The 19,030-nt window shown below is 41.8% G+C and overlaps 1 protein-coding gene across 1 annotated transcript in view; it reads left to right on the top strand.

Annotated features, from left to right (window-relative positions):
• smurf2 (SMAD specific E3 ubiquitin protein ligase 2) overlaps positions 1-19,030 on the top strand; it is a 72,748-nt gene that overhangs the window by 32,067 nt on the left and 21,651 nt on the right. Inside the window, exons 4-8 of the mRNA XM_032587160.1 lie at positions 9,929-10,062; positions 15,541-15,606; positions 16,837-16,921; positions 17,090-17,173; positions 17,459-17,673. Coding sequence (XP_032443051.1) covers positions 9,929-10,062; positions 15,541-15,606; positions 16,837-16,921; positions 17,090-17,173; positions 17,459-17,673 — 584 coding nt within the window. The remainder of the gene's footprint in view (positions 1-9,928; positions 10,063-15,540; positions 15,607-16,836; positions 16,922-17,089; positions 17,174-17,458; positions 17,674-19,030) is intronic.

The raw sequence follows: 19,030 nt of genomic DNA, 5'->3' as shown, positions 1-19,030 counted from the left end.
AATTTCCTCTGACCATTCTGCTCTGATCTCATTGAGCTTCACAGTATTGAATGATGAGATGCTATTATAAATTTTGGAGATTAAGCCCCTATCTTGTGTTGGAGTTTGCAAGATTATGTCCATACCTCCCTTTGGGGGTAAATTAGGAAAGCAGGGACTATTGTTACGAACACAGTCACGGATCTGGAGGTATCGAAATAGGGAGGAACGCTGTAGGCTAAATTTAGAGGAAATAGCATCAAAGGTAGCGAAAATTCCATCTATATATAGGTCACTAAATTTATTTAAGCCTGCTCTCTGCCAATGGGCAAAGACAGGATCTAATAAGGATGGCGGGAAAACATGGTTATCACATATGGGACTGTAGATAGAGAAGTTTATCATATTGAAGTGTTGTCTAAATTGTGACCATATTTTTAGAGTTGAGATTACAACTGGGCATGACGAATGCTGCCTCGGAGAGAGAGGAAGCTTTGAGGTAACTAATGCAGGGAATGATGATGGCTTACATGCATTCAGTTCTAATTGACACCAGTCAACATCTGGTTGATGGAGTAAACAGACTATTTTTTGTAGGTTTGCTGCCCAGTAATAATACAACAGGTTAGGTAGAGCCATACCCCCCTCATCCTTATGTCTCTGAAGGAAGCGCCTGCTGATTCTAGGATGTTTATTACCCCACATAAATGAGGATAGCTGTTTATCAATAAGTCTGAAGAATGATTTTGGGAGAAAAACTGGGATACTCTGAAAGAAATACATAAATCTTGGCAAGACGTTCATTTTAATGCATGCTACTTTACCCGCTAAAGATAAATTTAGGACACTCCACTTCTGCAGGTCACGTTTGAGATTATTAAGCAGAGGGGGGAGATTTTTTTCAAACAGATCAGAAAAAGAACGTGTCACGTTAATTCCCAAATATTTGAATCCTGCTCTAGCAAGAGGGAAGGGCAGGTCAGTTTCTGTAATTTGGAGCGCAGAATTATTAATTGGAAAACATTCACTCTTTGAGAAGTTCAACTTGTATCCTGAGAATTTACCAAAACGGTTTAGCAAACTCACAATGTTGGAGATAGATGATACTGGGTCCGAGATGTAAAGTAATAAGTCGTCCGCATACAGGGACAGCCGATGTTCCAGCTGTTTTCTACAAATTCCCTTAAAACTCTGTGAAGTCTTGAGCATAATTGAGAGTGGCTCAATAGCTAAAACGAAGAGGAGTGGGCTGAGGGGACAACCCTGCCGGGTACCCCTGGATAAAGAAAAGAGCCCAGACCTTGTTTTGTTAGTGATTATACTCGCTTTGGGTGAGGTATACAACAGTTGTACCCATGATGTAAATTCGGGCCCAAACCCAAACCTAGCTAGTACTGCAAATAGGTAAGGCCACTCAACCCGGTCGAATGCCTTCTCCGCATCGAGGGAGACCACAACCTCAGGAGACTCCCCCGATTCAGGAGAATGGACAACACCAATAAGCCTACGTATATTAGAGAAAGAGTGGCGACCCCTCATAAACCCAGTTTGATCTGAGGAGATTATGTCAGCCATGGCTGCGTCCAGTCTCATAGCCAAAAGTTTAGCTAAGATTTTAACGTCACCGTTTAGAAGTGATATGGGCCTGTATGAAGCGCAGTCTGTTGGATTTTTACCATGTTTTAGTAAGAGTATGATGTTAGCTTCTGTAAGAGTCTGTGGCAAGGTTCCCCGCTCCAGTGAGTAGTTAAACATTTCAAGTAAAAGAGGTGCTAACTTGGATGAGAATTTTTTATAGAATTCGATTGGATAGCCATCTGGTCCAGGGGCCTTGCCACTCTGCATTGCTGAAATAGAATTGATAACCTCACTAAGTGTAAGGGGCTTATCCAAATCCCTCTTCCTATCAGGACCAATAACAGGGATATCCAAGCTGATTAAGAAATTATTCATATCCGAGTTGTCCTCTGGGAATTGTGACGTATATAGGTCAGAATAAAATTTCTCAAAGACTTGGTTTATTTCAGCTGGATCAATAGTTTGCTCGTCAGGGGTCTTTTGGATCTGTGATATGAGCTGCGCCGCTGACCGGCTCTTGAGTTGGTGGGCCAGAAGGCGGCCCGCCCTCTCACCATGTTCATATATAAATCCACGGGATCTAAGCAAGGATTGTTCCACATCCTGCGTTGATATAAGATTATATTGCATTTGCAAACAGAGTCTCTCTTTGTACAGCTCGGGGGAGGGTGACATTGAATGTCTACGGTCCAACTCCAGCATAGAACTGATAAGCTGTTCCTGCCTTAATCTTCTAATTTTGTTACGTGTTGCCGTGTAAGATATTATCTCACCTCTAATTACCACTTTTAATGTTTCCCACAGGATGGATGGCGACACAGAATCTGATTTGTTTTCAAACAAAAAATTATCTATGGCAGTAGACATCGATTCACAAAAATTGTCATCTGCTAACAAAGTTGAGTCAAATCTCCAGATGGGCCGCTGAGCCTGATTAAGTGGAAAGGCTAAGTCCAGTATTACTGGTGAATGATCAGACACTACAATAGCAGAATATTCACTTTTCTTGACAAAGGGTAGCAGAGTTTTGTCTACAAAAAAACAATCAATCCTTGAATACGACTGGTGGACATGTGAAAAAAAAGAGAATTCCCTACGATTTTGAAACAAAAAGCGCCAAGGATCTATACAACCCGCTTCCTTCATGAATGCTGCTAAGGCCTGAGCCATCTTTGATGGAGATGACAATCTAGAGCTGGAACGGTCTAGGGTCGGATCCATAACACAGTTCATGTCACCACCCAGTATCAAACGGTGAGAATTCATGTTAGGTAGAGCAGAGATTAACCTGGATATGAAAGAGGGGTCATCCCAGTTGGGAGCATATATGCAAGCAAGTGTAACTTGAGTATTATATAGGGAACCAGAAACTATAACATATCGGCCCTGTGGATCAGATATGGACGAGCTTAAAGTAAACTGTATATTTTTATGAATCAATATTGCTGTTCCCCTCGCTTTAGTATTAAATTGTGAATGGTAAACTTGTCCCACCCAAGGCTTCTTAAGTTTTATATGGTCTGCAGAGACCAAATGAGTTTCCTGTAGAAATGCTATTTCTGTTTTAAGTTTTTTAAGGTGGGAAAAAATTTTGGCCCGTTTCACTGGTCCTCTCATGCCCTTTACATTCCAACTAGTAAAGCGAACTGCTGAGGCGTCCACTCTTACACTGTTGCTACATATGTTAGCCATGATAATCCAATTTTATACCTGTCCCGGCCCAGCAGCTCCACCTGGCACCCCCACGGGTGCATGTCTTCCTATGCATGTTCAAATTTTTAAGAAAAATAAAGTAGAAAAAACAACACAAATCAGCTGTATGAATGAAAAAGGCAGCCCTGAACCCAGCCCTTATTAGAACCCACCCCGGTTGTATCCTTGCTTCTCTTGTCGAAGCCAACTGCTGTCCCATAAACACCTCATAGGTCTTCCGATAGGCCATACACATCCCCAAACTAACTTTGGAAGGTTCCCAATAAACTTGGTATTAAGGAGTTACACTCTTTAAACAATAAGTTAAAACAGCACCAGCAACTATAAACGGTGGATAGTGTAAACTCCACAGGGCAATTGTGCAATAACCAGCTAGATTATGAACGTGGATTTTTGTGCTAAAATGCACTAAATTTACGTAAGAACAGAGAACAACAAAAACAGTGATAGTGGCAGCATAGATTTGTAATAATAGGGGGCATATTCGTGTACGTGCATACATGGTACAAACATACTCACAAATGTATGGAATTATGTCCCTTATGAGAAAAACGATGCGTCCACTTGAAGCAGCATTAATTTTTTTATCCAGTCATTCAATGCAGAACACGCAGGTGTAACACATAACACAGTAATTTGTTACCAGACCCTGCTGTATCGTGGGTATCCCGTCTCACTCCGACAGATGTTTGTTTATTTTGCAACGCAGCGGTCATAAAACGCCTGGGCCTCCTCCGGCGTTTCAAATAAGTGGCTTTCTCCCTTAAACGTAACTTTAAGACGGGCAGGGAAAAGAAGACGAAATGACACACCCTTCTGGTAAAGAGCACCTTTGACACCGTTGAATGTCGATCTTTTCTTTGCAAGAGCGATGCTGAGATCTGGATATATCCTCAGGGTGGTTCCCTGGTGCTTTACTTCATGCTGCCTGGACCATCTCAAAGCGGCTTCCTTCTCCCGGTATCGGTGAAATGCAAGGATGAAGGGCCGTGGTGGTCGTCCTGCTACGGGCTTAGGTCCAGCTGTGCGGTGTGCTCGCTCCAATTCCGGGGGAGAAGGGAATATGTCGTCCCCCATAGCATCCTTTAGCAACTTGGAGATGAACTTTGTTGGATCCTGTCCGTCTTCACTGCCTTCAGGTATGTTAAGTATGCGTAGATTGGACCTGCGAGATCGATTTTCCAGGTTTTCCAGGCGTTCCAACAAGGCAGCGTTTTGGGACTGAAGAGACTTAACAGCAGCTTCAGCTTCAAATATGCGTTGAAAGTTGTCGCCTGCCAGGCTTTCCGCAGCTACAAGGCGGCTCTGAAAAGAATTCACTTCGTCCCGCAGCCCGTCCACCGATGTTTGCAGAGGCCGAATTGACTCTTGAATTAATGTGGCCACATCCTCTTTAAAGTTGTTCCGCTGCTTGGATAGTTCCGTGACCAATTGGGACATGGAAACGGGATCTCCGCATTTACTATCGCCAGGTGGTTCGCCGTCGGAGGAGGCCGCGGCCATTGAGGCTACCTTGCTAGCAAGGCTAGTCGTTCGCCTGGTTGAAGTAGAAAGCTTTTGTTTAGTATTATCACTGGCCATTATAACGTCGCCAGGTTCAGAGACGGTGCTTCTATCGGTCCGGTGCTTAATAGAAGTGTATAACTCCTGTTCTAAAGTAATTTAAAGAAAATTGGCCGGGAGCTCCTTCACCCTGCTTCCCTCTCCTACATCGCCAAACCGGAAGTCCCCCTTCTTTTATTAGTTTAACTTACATTCTCCATTTGGTGTGCCAACCATAAAAATGATAATTCAGCAATCTAAATGTGCAGTTGTTTGTGTCGTCGTTCAGAAGCGAAACAAAATCCATTTTTAGTGCCTTGCAGAAGCGTTCATATCCTTCTGATGTTTTCCCACATTACAACTACAAGCTTTAATGTATTCTATGATTTTATGTGATGGAGCAACACAGTTATCAATGCTGCTTTATGGTGGCCAGCATTTTTATAAGTAAAAGTTTGAAAGCTGTGTTGTAAACTTGTATTCAGCCCCCTTCACTCTAATGCCACAACCCCCCCCCCCCCCCCCCCCCCCCCCAAAAAAAAACAGGGGAACCAGCTATGCAGTCTGGAATTTAATTTCACAATGTTGTGGAAAAAGCTAAAAATAAAAATATCTTTAATATCTATATTTAATCAAATTTAATATTTAAATTTGAATTGTATTTTTCTTATTTTCTCCCCCAGTGTTGAAAATGTGCTGTCTCTCATTTTCTTTTTTGTCTATCGCTGTGCCTGTCTTTCTGCTTCTCTCTTTCTGTCTCTTTGTTTCTGTCTGTTTTTCTTTCTTGCCATTTCTTTCTGTTCATCTTTCTTCCTTTCTGACTTTGTCTTTTTATCTTTCTGTCTGTCTTTCTATCTTTCTGCCTGTCTTTCTTTCTGTTTCTTTCTGTCTTCCTGTCTTTCTTTCTGTTTCTTTGTCTTGTTCCCTGTCTTTCTTTCTGTTTCCTTGTCTTCTTCCCTGTCTTTCTTTCTGTTTCTTTCTTGCAGAAACTTTCTTTCTGTCTTTGTCTATCCTTCTTTCTGTTTCTATCTTTCTGCCTTTCTTCGAGGAGTTCAGTCGACTGACATCCACGTTTCTGCAAAACTACAGAGACATGGCCGTCCACCTAAACCAACAGGCTAGAGAAAGAGGGCAGGAATCAGAGATATTTGGAGGAGCTGCAGAGATCCAGAGCTAACATTAGGGAATCTGTTATACAGAAACGCTATTGGATCTTCGCTGTACAAATCTAGTCTTTTTAGAAAAGTGCCAAGGAGAAAACTCCTGTTGAAGCAAAACCTTTCAGAATCTTGTTTGCTGTTTTCCAAAAGCCATGTAAGGGACACAGGAAAAAAAGTGTTGAATAATGCTCCATATGACTATTTATAGCAGAAAAGTAACACTGTGAATCCACTATATGTTCTATCTTTTTGTTGATCTCTCTTAAAGGGGCAGTATCATGTAAAAATCAACTTTTTTATGTTGTAATGTTATTCCTTCATCAAAACCAGACCTGGAGTGTTGCTTTCATTCTTCCAAGCATGTTTGAGAAATCATTCAATCTCCGTGGCAACCGTTCAGCTGTGGGAAACACCTGGGTGGACTTAGGGCCGCCTTCAAATTGCAGTTCCTCCTCGGAGCTACAGTTTCCAAACTTCCAATTTTCAGCCATATAGAGCCCCAAACAGCTCCTTCAGACTAGCCAGCGGCAATTAGCAAACACCTGGTGGAACTACACATCAGCTGAACTCATTATAGGAACTACTTTTCGGTGAAACGCAGATAAAAACTGTTAAAGGATTAACAGAGGAGCCATGTTGTTATGACTTCCTGAAGGCGGAGTTTCAGAAAGAGCAGGCGCTTCTTAAAGAGACAGAAGCCCAATTTCAAGGTGTTAAATCAGGAAGTAAAATTTCTTTTAAATCATATTTCGTATATAGAACATTTTGTAACAATTGCAGGTAACATTGTTACGTGATTATGCTACAAAATGGCACTTTGTTGCTGTAAAGCACATAATACTGCCCCTTTAAAGTCTTGATAAATACAGTTAGTGGTTGTGAAGGGGTGTGAAAACTTCTGCAACGCACTGTACTGTTGATTTTTTCCAGCCTGTTTTCATGCTGCAGGCCTACAGAGAGACTGTCATAATTAACCATACAGTAGAGAATTATGGATCTAAGAGTGCCACTGCGAGCGAAACGTCAGGTTGTGGTGCCAACTTCTGAATGCTAATCGCATAGGATTTATACTCCTTGCATTTTTAAATCATATTCATAGCCTGATTTTCCCTTTACTGTGACCAAAAACCCCCCCCAAAAAACTAACTTTGAATGTAATGGAAACGGTGCATCTAGTTCTAAAAATCTGCTGCCTGTTTTATGGTCAAGCTCACTTTTATCATCGGGACTCTGCTTGGTTTTATTGTCTACGGCTGCGTTAAAATTCTTCGCCAGTCTAATGAGTTTTACAACACGAAGGGTGATCCAAACGACTGCGTTTTTTTTTTTCTTTTCTTTTTTTGTTGTTTTCTCTCGCTTATATCCACGACCCTCCCATCGTGTCTGACTTGACGGAGCGGCTCTCTTCCCATCGCACCCCAGACAGGCATTTGGCACGCGCTCAAAACGTCCAGACGTCTTACTCACAGCCCCATTGTTTCGGATCCCTCTTGGTGAAAAGCAGCGGCGTAATTACACGGGGGACGCGGCTCTGCAAATCGCTCAGACGATCCGCTTTAAGCCGAGGAAGGGAGCCCACCCGAGCAGATGTGCCACGACAAGTTCAGATGGTGACTTCTTTTTTTTTTTTTTTCCTCGCAGCACGGCCTCACACACACTCATACACACACACACACACACATGAGGGAGAACCTCATTAGAGCTCGTTAGAGCTAAAGTCCAGCAGCAGACAGACATAAACAATATATAAACCCACTTTTTTTGCTAAATGTGTCTTTCATTTCCAATTTGTATCTTGGCTGCTGTGACGTGTTTGAGCTGTTGGCTCGAGTTTATTTATTTTTACTGACCCCAGAAGGCATTCCAGTTGATTCGTTGTTGTTTCTGCCAACAGCAGTAGCCCGAGTAAGATGGCGGCCAATACGGTGGTCTGTTTGTTTTTTCTTTGGTGTTGCGTCAATTAGTTGCGGTGTTACCATAATTTTAGCTTTCATTGCTCTAATTGATTAATTGAAGTAATTTTTGTTTGCAATTTGAAACAATTCTTCCGGAATTCCTCGAAAAAGTTTTCATTCCCTTGAAACGCCAAGTAGCCTGTGATTTAAAAAAGTGATAGGAAAATTATATGACTTTTTTTTGTTTTTCATTCTTTGCCAACAGAAATCTGAAAAGTGTGGTGTGCATTTGAAGTTACTGCTTTAGCTGCAGCTCTACCTTCGTTCCACATTTAGGGAGTGACAATTCTTTCCTCTAAAAAAGGTCAGACTCAGACGGATTGGATGGAGAGAATTAGTGAATATTTTAAAATCTTGACATTGATTCAAAGTAGCATTTATTTCTTTACTTTGACTTTGACTGGGACCTTTTATCTAAAGCTTTTATTGAAGTTGATTCTGATTTATCGTGTAATCTACATTAACTCGTTGAAGAACATTTAAGTTCCTTTGGGTTCAATAAAGTATTTTTGGATTTGAATTTTATAAATTCCAATTAATAATGTTTAAAAAAACAACAACAAACCTGACAGTATTATCAGAAAATAATGATGAATTACATTGGACTCCATTAATTTGGCAAGTGTTTGAATTTTCCCTTCGGGGTTCCTGGGTAAAGGCGGTCTGAGTACGAATGCACGCCACTCTTTCCATTTATCCACTACTTTGCATTGGTCCATCACATAAAATCCCAGTTAAGTATAAATTTGTGATTGTGACTTAATTAAATTGACTCAAATGCTTATTACCATATTGTTCCCATGGCAACCATTCACCTGTGCAAAATGCCTAGGTGAACCTAGCTCCGCCTTTGATGACGAAGCTCCTCCTCAGAGACGCCATTTCAAAGCTCCCGCCTCCAATGACACTCTCACTCTGCTCCTTCAGACTAGCCAGCAGCAATTAGCAAACACCCTGTAGTGTCCACACTGCCAAGGTGTTAGACTATGGTTAATGTTGGACCATTAACCTTCAATGCAACGTTGGTAAAAACATGGTTGAAGTGTTAATAGAGGAGCACTGCCGTGACGACTTCCTGAAGGCGGAGTTTCAGAAAGAACAGGAGCTTCTTAAAGAGACAGAGACCCCCCAATTTTAATGCTTTAAATTACAAAGTCAAAGTTCTGTGAAGCCATATTTGATATTTACAGAATTTTCATAAGAACTGAAGGTAACAAAGTTACATGATTGTGCTGTAAAAATTATACTATGTGGCTGGAAAACACATTACTGCCCCTTTAACAATTTCTAAATGAATACAACTTATACTCCAGTGCTTTTATGTTTTTTCGTTTTCATGACACATTTTTTTTTACTAATTTAACCGACGTACAGTCTAGAAAATACGGTAATGTCTTTCTTGTAGGGGAAATGACTTCATCTTGCCTCATCACGAGCTTGAACCTTTAGTTAGCCTAAAACCCTCCTGAATAAACCTTTAGTTTACCATTCGCCTCTCAGTGCTGGTGCTGCAAGGCGGGTTCACAAATCAGTCACTGGTTCTTCTGTTGGCATGTCCTTGATGAGGTACAGCTGGTGTGTCACTGTAGAGCATTACGCTGCTGCTCTTTATCTCCCTTCCTACAGTCCCGTCCTGCTCTTCCTGCTGGGAACGTTATAAAAGACTCAAAGGGTTCACACGTTGCCTGTCATGCTCCGTCACACGCCAAGATGCTCAGGGCCAGATTTACACATTCACACCCGCCGGCTGGAAAATCCCCCTGAGCCGCCACACCTTCCTCTTTCTCGTCTGTCTCCGCATCCCGAGTGTCGTCCTTGATGCAGAGCTTTGTTTGTGGCCCCTATTGTTGGGAGTCGGTCTGGTGGGAGTTGTGGGAGGGGGGGCACGGCATCCTCAGTGAACTTCATGATAGGTCTCACGAATGCATCGTTGTCAGCCTTCATCCTAACATTGTTTATGATTTGTAAGCAAACATCCATTCTGCTCCCGTTTCACCTCAGGTACATCGGGAAATCGGATTCAATCACCATCAGTGTGTGGAATCACAAGAAGATACATAAGAAGCAAGGGGCTGGGTTCCTGGGCTGTGTCCGCCTTCTGTCTAACGCCATCAACCGCCTTAAAGACACAGGCTGTAAGTATCAGTGACACTTCAAAGTAGCAATTTGCCTCAAGACAACTGCAGTTTCACCTTTTTTGTTGCTTTTAAAAGTAGGTTTCTTTGGTTTCAAGTAGAATATTTAGCTTTATATGTTTAATATGTTTCCTGTATTATATATATATATATATATATATATATATATATATATATATATATATATATATATATATATATATATATATATATATGTAGCAATACCAAGCGACTGCAACATCAGGAAAAAGGAGCACGAGAAACTAGAAAAATACCAGGGCCTCAGGGAGGAACTGGAGAGGGCCTGGAAGGTGAAGACCACAGTGGTGCCTGTGGTCATCGGGGCCCTCGGGGCAGTCACCCCCAAACTGGACCAATGGCTACAACAGATCCCAGGAACAACATCAGACATCTCAGTCCAGAAATGTGCAGTCCTTGGCACAGCCAAGATACTGCGCAGAACCCTCAAGCTCCCAGGCCTCTGGTAGAGGACCCGAGCTCAGAGGATAAGAACCACCCGCGGTGGGTGAGAAGGGAATTTTTTTTTTTTTATATATATATGGTATAAAAATACCAAATAAATGAAATGCTGACTTTTAGAATTTGTAACAAAATCTAACATGATGCAACTGAAAGATAATTATTGTAAGTGTCTGTGGTGGCACTGCTAGCTAAAAAGTTATTTTTGCTAACCCAAAAGCACTAAATACCAACTTTAGCTCTGCTAATCCTAAAGCGCTATACCAACTTGGCAGAAGCTAATGCTAAAGTGCTAATTTTAATTCAGATCATATATCCCCTTGAAAAACTATAACCCTCAAGCAAGATATTAATTTTCACGTTATAATTTACATGTTCTGTGATGCTCTTGGCTGTTGTATTTATGTTTATGTCTCGTTCCCTACAGCTAGTTTTATTTTGTTCTTAAATGTTCCTAGTTTGAAGTAAAGTCACTGGAAAAAACGAAGAATGTGAGGAGAGGAAACGCAACTGCTGCGTCTTCAACCACTTCAAAATAAGAGCATAAATATAATTCTAAATTAGCGCTTTAGAATATATCCAGAAAAAATGTATTTAGGGGAAGCTAAATGTTTTCAACGTTAGCAAAAGCGCTAAACAAAAATTTTACTCTGCTCTTAGAAGAAATGTCCCCACCACTGCTAAGATTCACAGACGACCTGAACTCAATATTTTAATTATGAGGCACCAGTTACCATTATAAAAACTTACCAAAGAGGCATAAGCTGCTATGAAATGAAACATGACCTGCCATCTCTTTTCTTCACTCCAAAATGGCCGTGGTTTTCTCCATGGCCATTTTGGCCAAACACTTTAATTTTAGTTTCATCAGACCACAACATATATCCCAGAAACACAGTTCTTTGTCTCTGTGTGCAAACTGTAATCTGGGTTTTTGTGTTCCTGAACACTATAATGGCAATAATGGTTATTGCTTTCATATAACTATTTAAACAAATGATATATACTGGCTGGTTTCTTTTTTATTATTATTATTTTATTTTATGCACACAGTTCAGTCAAATCAGAAGCTTACAAAGCCTTGACATCCTGATCTTGACTTTCCCATGTTGTAAAAAATTATGGTAATCTACACTTTTTACTCTTAGCAGTAAAAATGTCTCATAAAATGTCTCAGATTATTCAGGTATTTGGCACATATAGATATTTATTGTACATAAAATGTGGAGTAGCTCCATCTGTTTCACTTTTTGCCCTTAAACTGTTTCTTTGGTACTCTCTGCCATAGCAAACCTTTTCTGTGTTCACACACACACACATTATCGTGTTTTATGAAACAGTTTAAACTTTTTAAACAATTTTAAACATTTTCACTCACGAACAGACAGGAAGAAGCTGAAATCGGACCTACAACCTTTTGATCCCAAGACAAGTACTTTACTCACAGAGCCACAGTCACTCCCCTTATCATATCATTTATTGTGATGCATTTGTTGTAATAATTTTGATTTATCGGAATAGATTTCATTTAATAACTGTCCGTATTGTCACGATTGATAGTTTTACTATGTTCTTCACTGCCTGTTCAATGAAAATGTCAATAAATACCAATAAATTTGCAAATGCCTTCGCAGTTTAGCGATGCCAATCACACTTCTTTACGTGACTGGTGTCCTAAAGAAGCGAGTTACAAATGGGAATGATTTTCAAAAGCAGCTTTTGTGTTTTGGGGGCCATAATTGCTGTGACGCAAAGAGAAAAATAGTTCTTATCGTCACTTTTATCGCTATCACGATAATACTGCTAAATGTCACCCACACCTACAACCAAAACATCAATACAACGTTGAGGAGTAGTTGCCGATCACGTCCCAATCTACTCGGTGCATCTGACAGCGGCCTAACTGGACTGTGAAAAGGGTCTGCCAGAACAGGAAGAGCCGCTCAGCATCACCCTGCAATTACAGTAAAAAAAAATTTTTTTAAAAGCGCCTCATGTCAGACGCTGGCCGGGTGAACGAGACGGAGGCTTCTGCAAAACATCTTCCTCTAAAAGCCGAGGCCGGACAGATTTAGCTGACAACGCCGCAGCAGTCTGGAGGTTGTGTTTTGAGCTGGTACCTGCTCTGTGGGTCTGCGGTCTTGTTGGCTGAACTCGGAAAGAATCCCGTAACTTTTCCTAGAAACTCCTGACTCGGTTTTTCTGAAGCGACACAGGAAACCTGAAGTTTATGCAGCAGCTGCGAGTGGTTTGCTTTTGCATTTCCCTTTTTTTTCCTCCTTTTTTTTTCCTCTCCTGGCCTGGTCCTCGCCCCTCGGTTTCCCCTCCAGTCTCGTCCATGAGGTGGCAGAATGTGTGTGAGTGCGCACACACACACGCCCACCCCCACCCACACACACACACAAACGAAATGCCATTGTGACTAACCTCCATCTCTCTCCGTCTGCCGATCTAGACAACCGGTCATTTTGCACAGACATACATAATTGTACAGCTATTTATGTTTAAGCGCAGATTTGTAGTTTTCTCTCTGTTGTGGTCTTCGTCATTCTTGTTTTTCCTGCATTTACCGTCACTTGCCCCTCCACAAGCCCTGGAAATGGCATTGACTGTAACATTGGTGTATAATTGCAGAGTGTCTTTGCTTCTCTGGTACAGTTATGTATGACTACACAAACTTAATTGTTCTTGTGAAATTATTCACACATGTACAACATTTTCACATTTTGTTCACTGGGGGGCACACTGGTTGCAGTTTTCTGTTCGATCACCGATCTTTAAAAAGCCTGACCTGCCGATTCCGATGTTGGCCGATACCGTTGTTTTAAAACATTTTTTAATAGTTGACGCTGTGACATGGCATCTTAGTTGGCAACAGCGGCTGATTTTTCACGCCTTTTCAGAGGTTGACAGGGTCACCTGATAAGATCGGTTTCACATCCAAGTTCACTCAAAATGAAGGAAATCAGAGCCTGTCAATAGCTACATCCACAAATTTAATAATACATCATTTTGAGGAAAAATCCATGTACGGTAATTCCAATTTTTTGGGGATCAGCCTCCTGTGGTTTTTTTTTTATCAGGTAAAGCTTTAAAGGTCACAGGATATTTAAAAATATCACTAGGTAATTATGTGTTATTGGAGGACATTATTAAAAATACCTCAACACCAACTATAAAGTCTTAAAAATGACAGTACCCCCTCACCCCCCTAAAATAAATAAACAAACAATGCTAAGCCTGGTGGGGGGGCGCAACTAAAGCCTGGTGGCCCGCCAGGCTTATAATACACTAGGGGAAACCCTGTATACCAGTGGTGTGCAAAGTGCTGCTCAGGGGTCTATTGTGGCCCTTTAAATTAATTCAATGTGGCCCCTGATCTCAATTCAAGAATGGCACAAATGTGGCCCTCTGAGACTTTGTAACCTTTTTTTTTCATTTGATAAGATTTTGCATGGGGAGTTTATAACTTCTTAAACAGTAAGTGTTAAGTACAACACCAATTTTCTTTCTTTGCATTAGCTTTTTTATTTCATCATTCGTGCCACAAGCATCCAGCTAGTTTCTTTTTTTGTTTGTTTTTTTTATCTCATAAACACACTTGGGCACACCCCTGCATTATGTTTGGCTAAATGCAACAAAGATTGCTGAATAAAATGATCATTTTGGGAATAAACCAAAAACATTTTGTAGACTTGACTGGAAAATAATAAGCCCAAAAAGTTAAATGATTGCATACATTTTGCAGGTAAAAGAGAAAAAAACCCCATATTTTTGTGTTTTTAATTGGGGGTGGGAGGACTTTGGCCCCTGAATACTTTAAATGTAAGAATTTTGGCCTTTGGTGCAAAAAGTTTGGACATTTTTCCAGGAAGAAAATCTGTTGGAGACCTGTGTGTTTTTTTTTGTTTGTTTGTTTTGTTTTGGGGGTTTTGTGTAAAAAGTGAAAGTTTTTCATTGAAATTTTGAAAAATGACAACGGAGGGCCAAATTTGTACCAAGTGGCCACACATGTTGGACACCCCCCCCGTCGTAAACCGTGCAGCATTTACCCATCCACTTAGCAATGATGCCCTACTTTTGTGTTGAGCTCTCATTCAAAAAAAAATCCCAGTAGAATATAAGTTTGTGATTGTCCAAAGAGTATTAATAGTTTCCCAAAGAATATTCTTTTTAAAAAGTTTTTTTTTCTTGTTTGTTTTTTTCCGGTGTAAATGTTTTCTGTTTTCTGTTTTCTGTTTCCTCTGTGGCTGCTGACCTTCCACCAGCCTTGTAACAATTTGACCATTTTGGTCCCTGTTTAGTCTAGGCAGACATCCTGAGCTGATCTGCATGACACCCAGACAGGAGAGAACAGATAGTGGCATTTTTTCATGTCTGGAGGCAACTTGGACTTTTTTTTTTTCTTTTTTTCTTTGCTGTGTGTGTATTCTTTTTATTTCTCTTCCTCGCTCTCTTTCTCCCTCGCTCTGAAATTCCACAGACTTTAAGCAAAAGTTCAGACAAAAGAGCTTCCAGACTCTGGCAGGGGGTTCGCGTGCGCGCCGCGGCCGAACGGAATGGCGCACGGCTCGTGCTGAAATCCGTCAAACATTTGACCCCGCCGCGTTTGAACCGAGGCCCGCGCCGTACCGCAAGCCTCGGTGACGCTTTTACGGCCCGTGGCTGTTCCATCTGTTCTCTGGCACGGCCCCGAGCCGCGGCCTTTCAGACGGGAGCAATGAGAGACGGATAATGAGGGAGGGGGGAGGCCGACTATTGAGTGATGTAAACGATACGCCGCCGTGGGACTCGTCCAAGCAGCGTGGAACGCGTCCAAACACATGCTGGTTTACATGTATCTCTCTCACACATGAATCCTTTCTTCTCCTCCGGTCCCATTCCAGGTTGTTCTCCCCTCTCTCTCCCCCCTTTTTTTTTATCTCTGTTTTCATTCCTGTCTGTCTGATTGTGCCGTTTTTCACTCATTGCTCTTCTTCTGTTTTTGATCTTCAACAGACCAGAGACTAGACTTGAACAAGCTGAGCCCCAACGACAGTGACACAGTCCGGGGGCAGATTGTAGGTAAGTGCGCCGAAGGAATCGACAGGAAAAAAATCCACGTTTTCTCAAATCACAAGATTTGGTGGTAGTCGGATTACAGTTTCAGGCTAAAAAAGTGGGAAAAATCCAGCCTTTAATTTGAGTACGATGAAAAAAATGAGGGATTTAAGGCTTAGAGCTGGAAAGTGTGATAGGCCTGCGTCACGATAAATTGTCCCAGAAGTGATTGCGATAAATGATAATATTGTTGCTTTGAGACCATTTTAAAGTAATATATTGGTATATTCCACATCTGAGCTACTCTTGCCATCTGAAGAAATGCACCACTTCCAACCAAAAACAACCAATCAGAGCCAGGAGGAGGGTCTCAGTGCTGTGGATCAACCTCATGTACTCGCTGTTAAATGTGCCAATTATAGCCAAATGACTCATTGTCACAGGAAAATTGTTTATCTCCCGTCAACGGTGGCTGTGCTAACTAGCCTTAACATTCACAACAGGCTAGTCTAGCCACAGCATAGACTGCTGAGGGGGGAACATGACAATTATCTGTAATTCATGTCACTCCATTACTGAGAGACATGAATTGCAGAGAGCATGGGGGGAATTGGAAGGGAGGATGAACAGCACCACACAAGATTGTGATTAACAACGCTAAGACCCGCCTCCTGGCTCTGATAGGTTGTTTCTAGATAGCACCAAGAGAGCTTAGAGGGGCTCAATATTTTTTAGATTATCTGTCTTATACCAAACTGTCACGACTTGATGACAATTTCAACAGATATGTAAAAAAATTATTTTTTTATAAAAGTTACATTACATACTGCAGCTTTAATATTGATAAAAGAAAGCACTAGTTCTATTGGCAGATTATTTCACATATAGCAAGACATTTTTCCAAGTGAAATAACCTACCAGTGGAACTCGTGCTTTTTAAAAATTGATTAAGTTACAAGTAAGTTAGCTTTGTCCTATTCCAAGTGTATTAATATATTTGTTCTGGAAACAAGATCAAAAATACTTGGTAAGACTGTGTTTTTGCAGTTTGGAAAAAGAAATCTACTGCATAAAATCCACCTCATTGCTTTTTTCCAAGCTTTGGATTTTGATTTTAGCCATTTTCCTATTTTTTTTTTTATAAACCTACACAGTTTGTTTTTTTTCATCCTTTTGTTTTTCATTTTTATCAAATCTGGTATCTGCTGCCTAGTAACCCTAGCATCTGCATCTGCCTGCCATGTGTTCCTGCAGTGAGCCTGCAGTCGAGGGACCGCATCGGCACCGGAGGCCCCGTGGTGGACTGCAGTCGGCTGTTCGACAACGATCTTCCAGATGGGTGAGTGAGGGCGAAGCCTCTTCGGTTTCTCTCTCGGCCGCTGCGAGTCGCACACAACCACGCGCTCGCTCGCACGGCGCATCAAGGCAGAACCGATGTAAGAATGCGAGGTTGCCGTGTCGGCTCACCGCTGCGCCTGTATGAGTGTGTGTGTGTTTCTGCCGCCAGCTGGGAGGAGAGGAGGACGGCGTCTGGACGGATCCAGTACTTGAACCACATCACACGCACCACGCAGTGGGAGAGGCCGACCAGGTGAGTTGGAATCCCAAACCTGGACTTCTTTAGCGTCAAACGGCGGGAGGTCCGCGGAGAACCTCGCCGTCTGACCTCGGTTGATCCCAAATAGAAAATAAAAACCCTGGGGAGAACCGAAGTGGGTTTCAGGAAAACGTAAAACATCTCCTTTTGCATCCTGAGGGAGAACATTTCCATGGCACATATTTTATGTATGCTTTGCATTCTTTGTTTAATGGAGGCGTCACGTTCACTACCATCCCTCCCCTCCGCTCTAACCTCCTCCTTCCCGATGTCTCTCAGGCCCGCGTCGGAGTACTCCAGCCCTGGACGGCCGCTCAGCTGCATCGTAGACGAGAACACGCCTGTTAGCACGAACGGCGCCACGCCCACCACCGCGTCGCCTCCGAGCGACGGCAACCAGCGAGCCCAGGAGAGGCGGGTGCGGTCGCAGCGGCACCGCAACTATATGAGCAGAACCCACCTGCACATGCACCCGGACCTTCCTGAGGGATACGGTGAGCGGAACGGCAACGCCACATAAAACACACACACGCTTTAACTTACAGCACTTTAAAAAAGGTCTTTGACGAGGTTGTTTTAACACGTGAACAAGTTTGATCTAAATCCCTGGTTCTCAAACGGTGCTGCTTCTGCTACCAGAGTCTGATTTACAAAGAGGTGATTCCCTGGGCTTGAGCCATTTTTGGTCCCCTATTCAGTGAGGGAGAAATCTTTTATTAATGCAAATTACAATACATTATTAATAGGTAGTCCTATTCATAAGCAAGTATGAATTGATGCCTGGTAGGTTTAATGCATCCTCTGAGCAGTGGCTCCATGTTGTCTCCAAACAAAACGTACTATAATTTCATAATTTTCAAATACTTGAGTTTTGTTTATAGTCATAAAAATCACTAAATATTAATACAGTTCACCTGACATAGCTGTGTGAGTTTTATATAAAGTACAATAAAATTGTTCCAGAACAGAAACATTTAGGTTTTATTTCTACTTAGAAACGGTGGCGTACTCATTCCGTTTACAAATTTAGAACACACTCAGAAATTCCAGAGAATACTTACTTATTATCTAGCAGCCCAGAAAAAGAATTGGAACAAACTTAGAATCCATAAAAACTACTTGAGAAACTAGGTTTTAGACTCCTATTCTTCCAAACCAGAAAAGGAATTATGCCAGAGGATACATACTTACTTATACTTATCTAGCAACCCTGAACAGGAGTATCTAGTTTACAAACTTTGGATCAACATTATTAGATTCTTTTCTTCTTTTGCTCTTTTCTTTGGTTTGTATTTCCTTTCAATTGCCTTGTTGCTGAAAATGTGCTATACAAATAAAATGACCTTACAATGCAAAATATGTATTCATTAAAAATCCGCCAAAGATTGGCGCCCTGGACTTCTGCCCATTTATTCCCTCTAAAGTCTGCCTCGGTGTGGTACTTTTGCTGGCTTTTGTGAAAGTTTAGTATTAGCTATTTACAATTTGAAAATAAAGCAAATTAGCTGTAATGTAGAGATAATAAATAGTTAAAAAATGGGCACTTTTTTTCACACAGGTGAATCAAAAATTATACAGCACTAATGTTTCCACCGCAATCACGTGGTGGAAACATTAGAGGGGAAAGTGTAACTGGACCCCGAGGGTACTTCCTGCGCCCTGCGGTCTCTCAGTTCGGTGTTGGGATATCATCGGCACGGCGTAACAGTCCTGGCATGTCTGAGAAAGCATTTCGCCGGCTTAACGGGCGAGCCATGATACGCGTCACCCCCTTACGCCCCTGATTCCTGGCGCCTCATGTGAAGCATTTCGCCATGCAGCTCTTGACATGAACAGGAAGGTGGATGCGGC

The sequence above is a fragment of the Xiphophorus hellerii genome, chromosome 16 (assembly GCF_003331165.1).
Source record: "Xiphophorus hellerii strain 12219 chromosome 16, Xiphophorus_hellerii-4.1, whole genome shotgun sequence".
In the NCBI taxonomy this organism is placed as follows: Eukaryota; Metazoa; Chordata; class Actinopteri; order Cyprinodontiformes; family Poeciliidae; genus Xiphophorus; species Xiphophorus hellerii.
The sequence above is the reverse complement of the archived record's forward strand: the minus strand, read 5'-3'. Positions and strand labels throughout refer to the sequence as shown.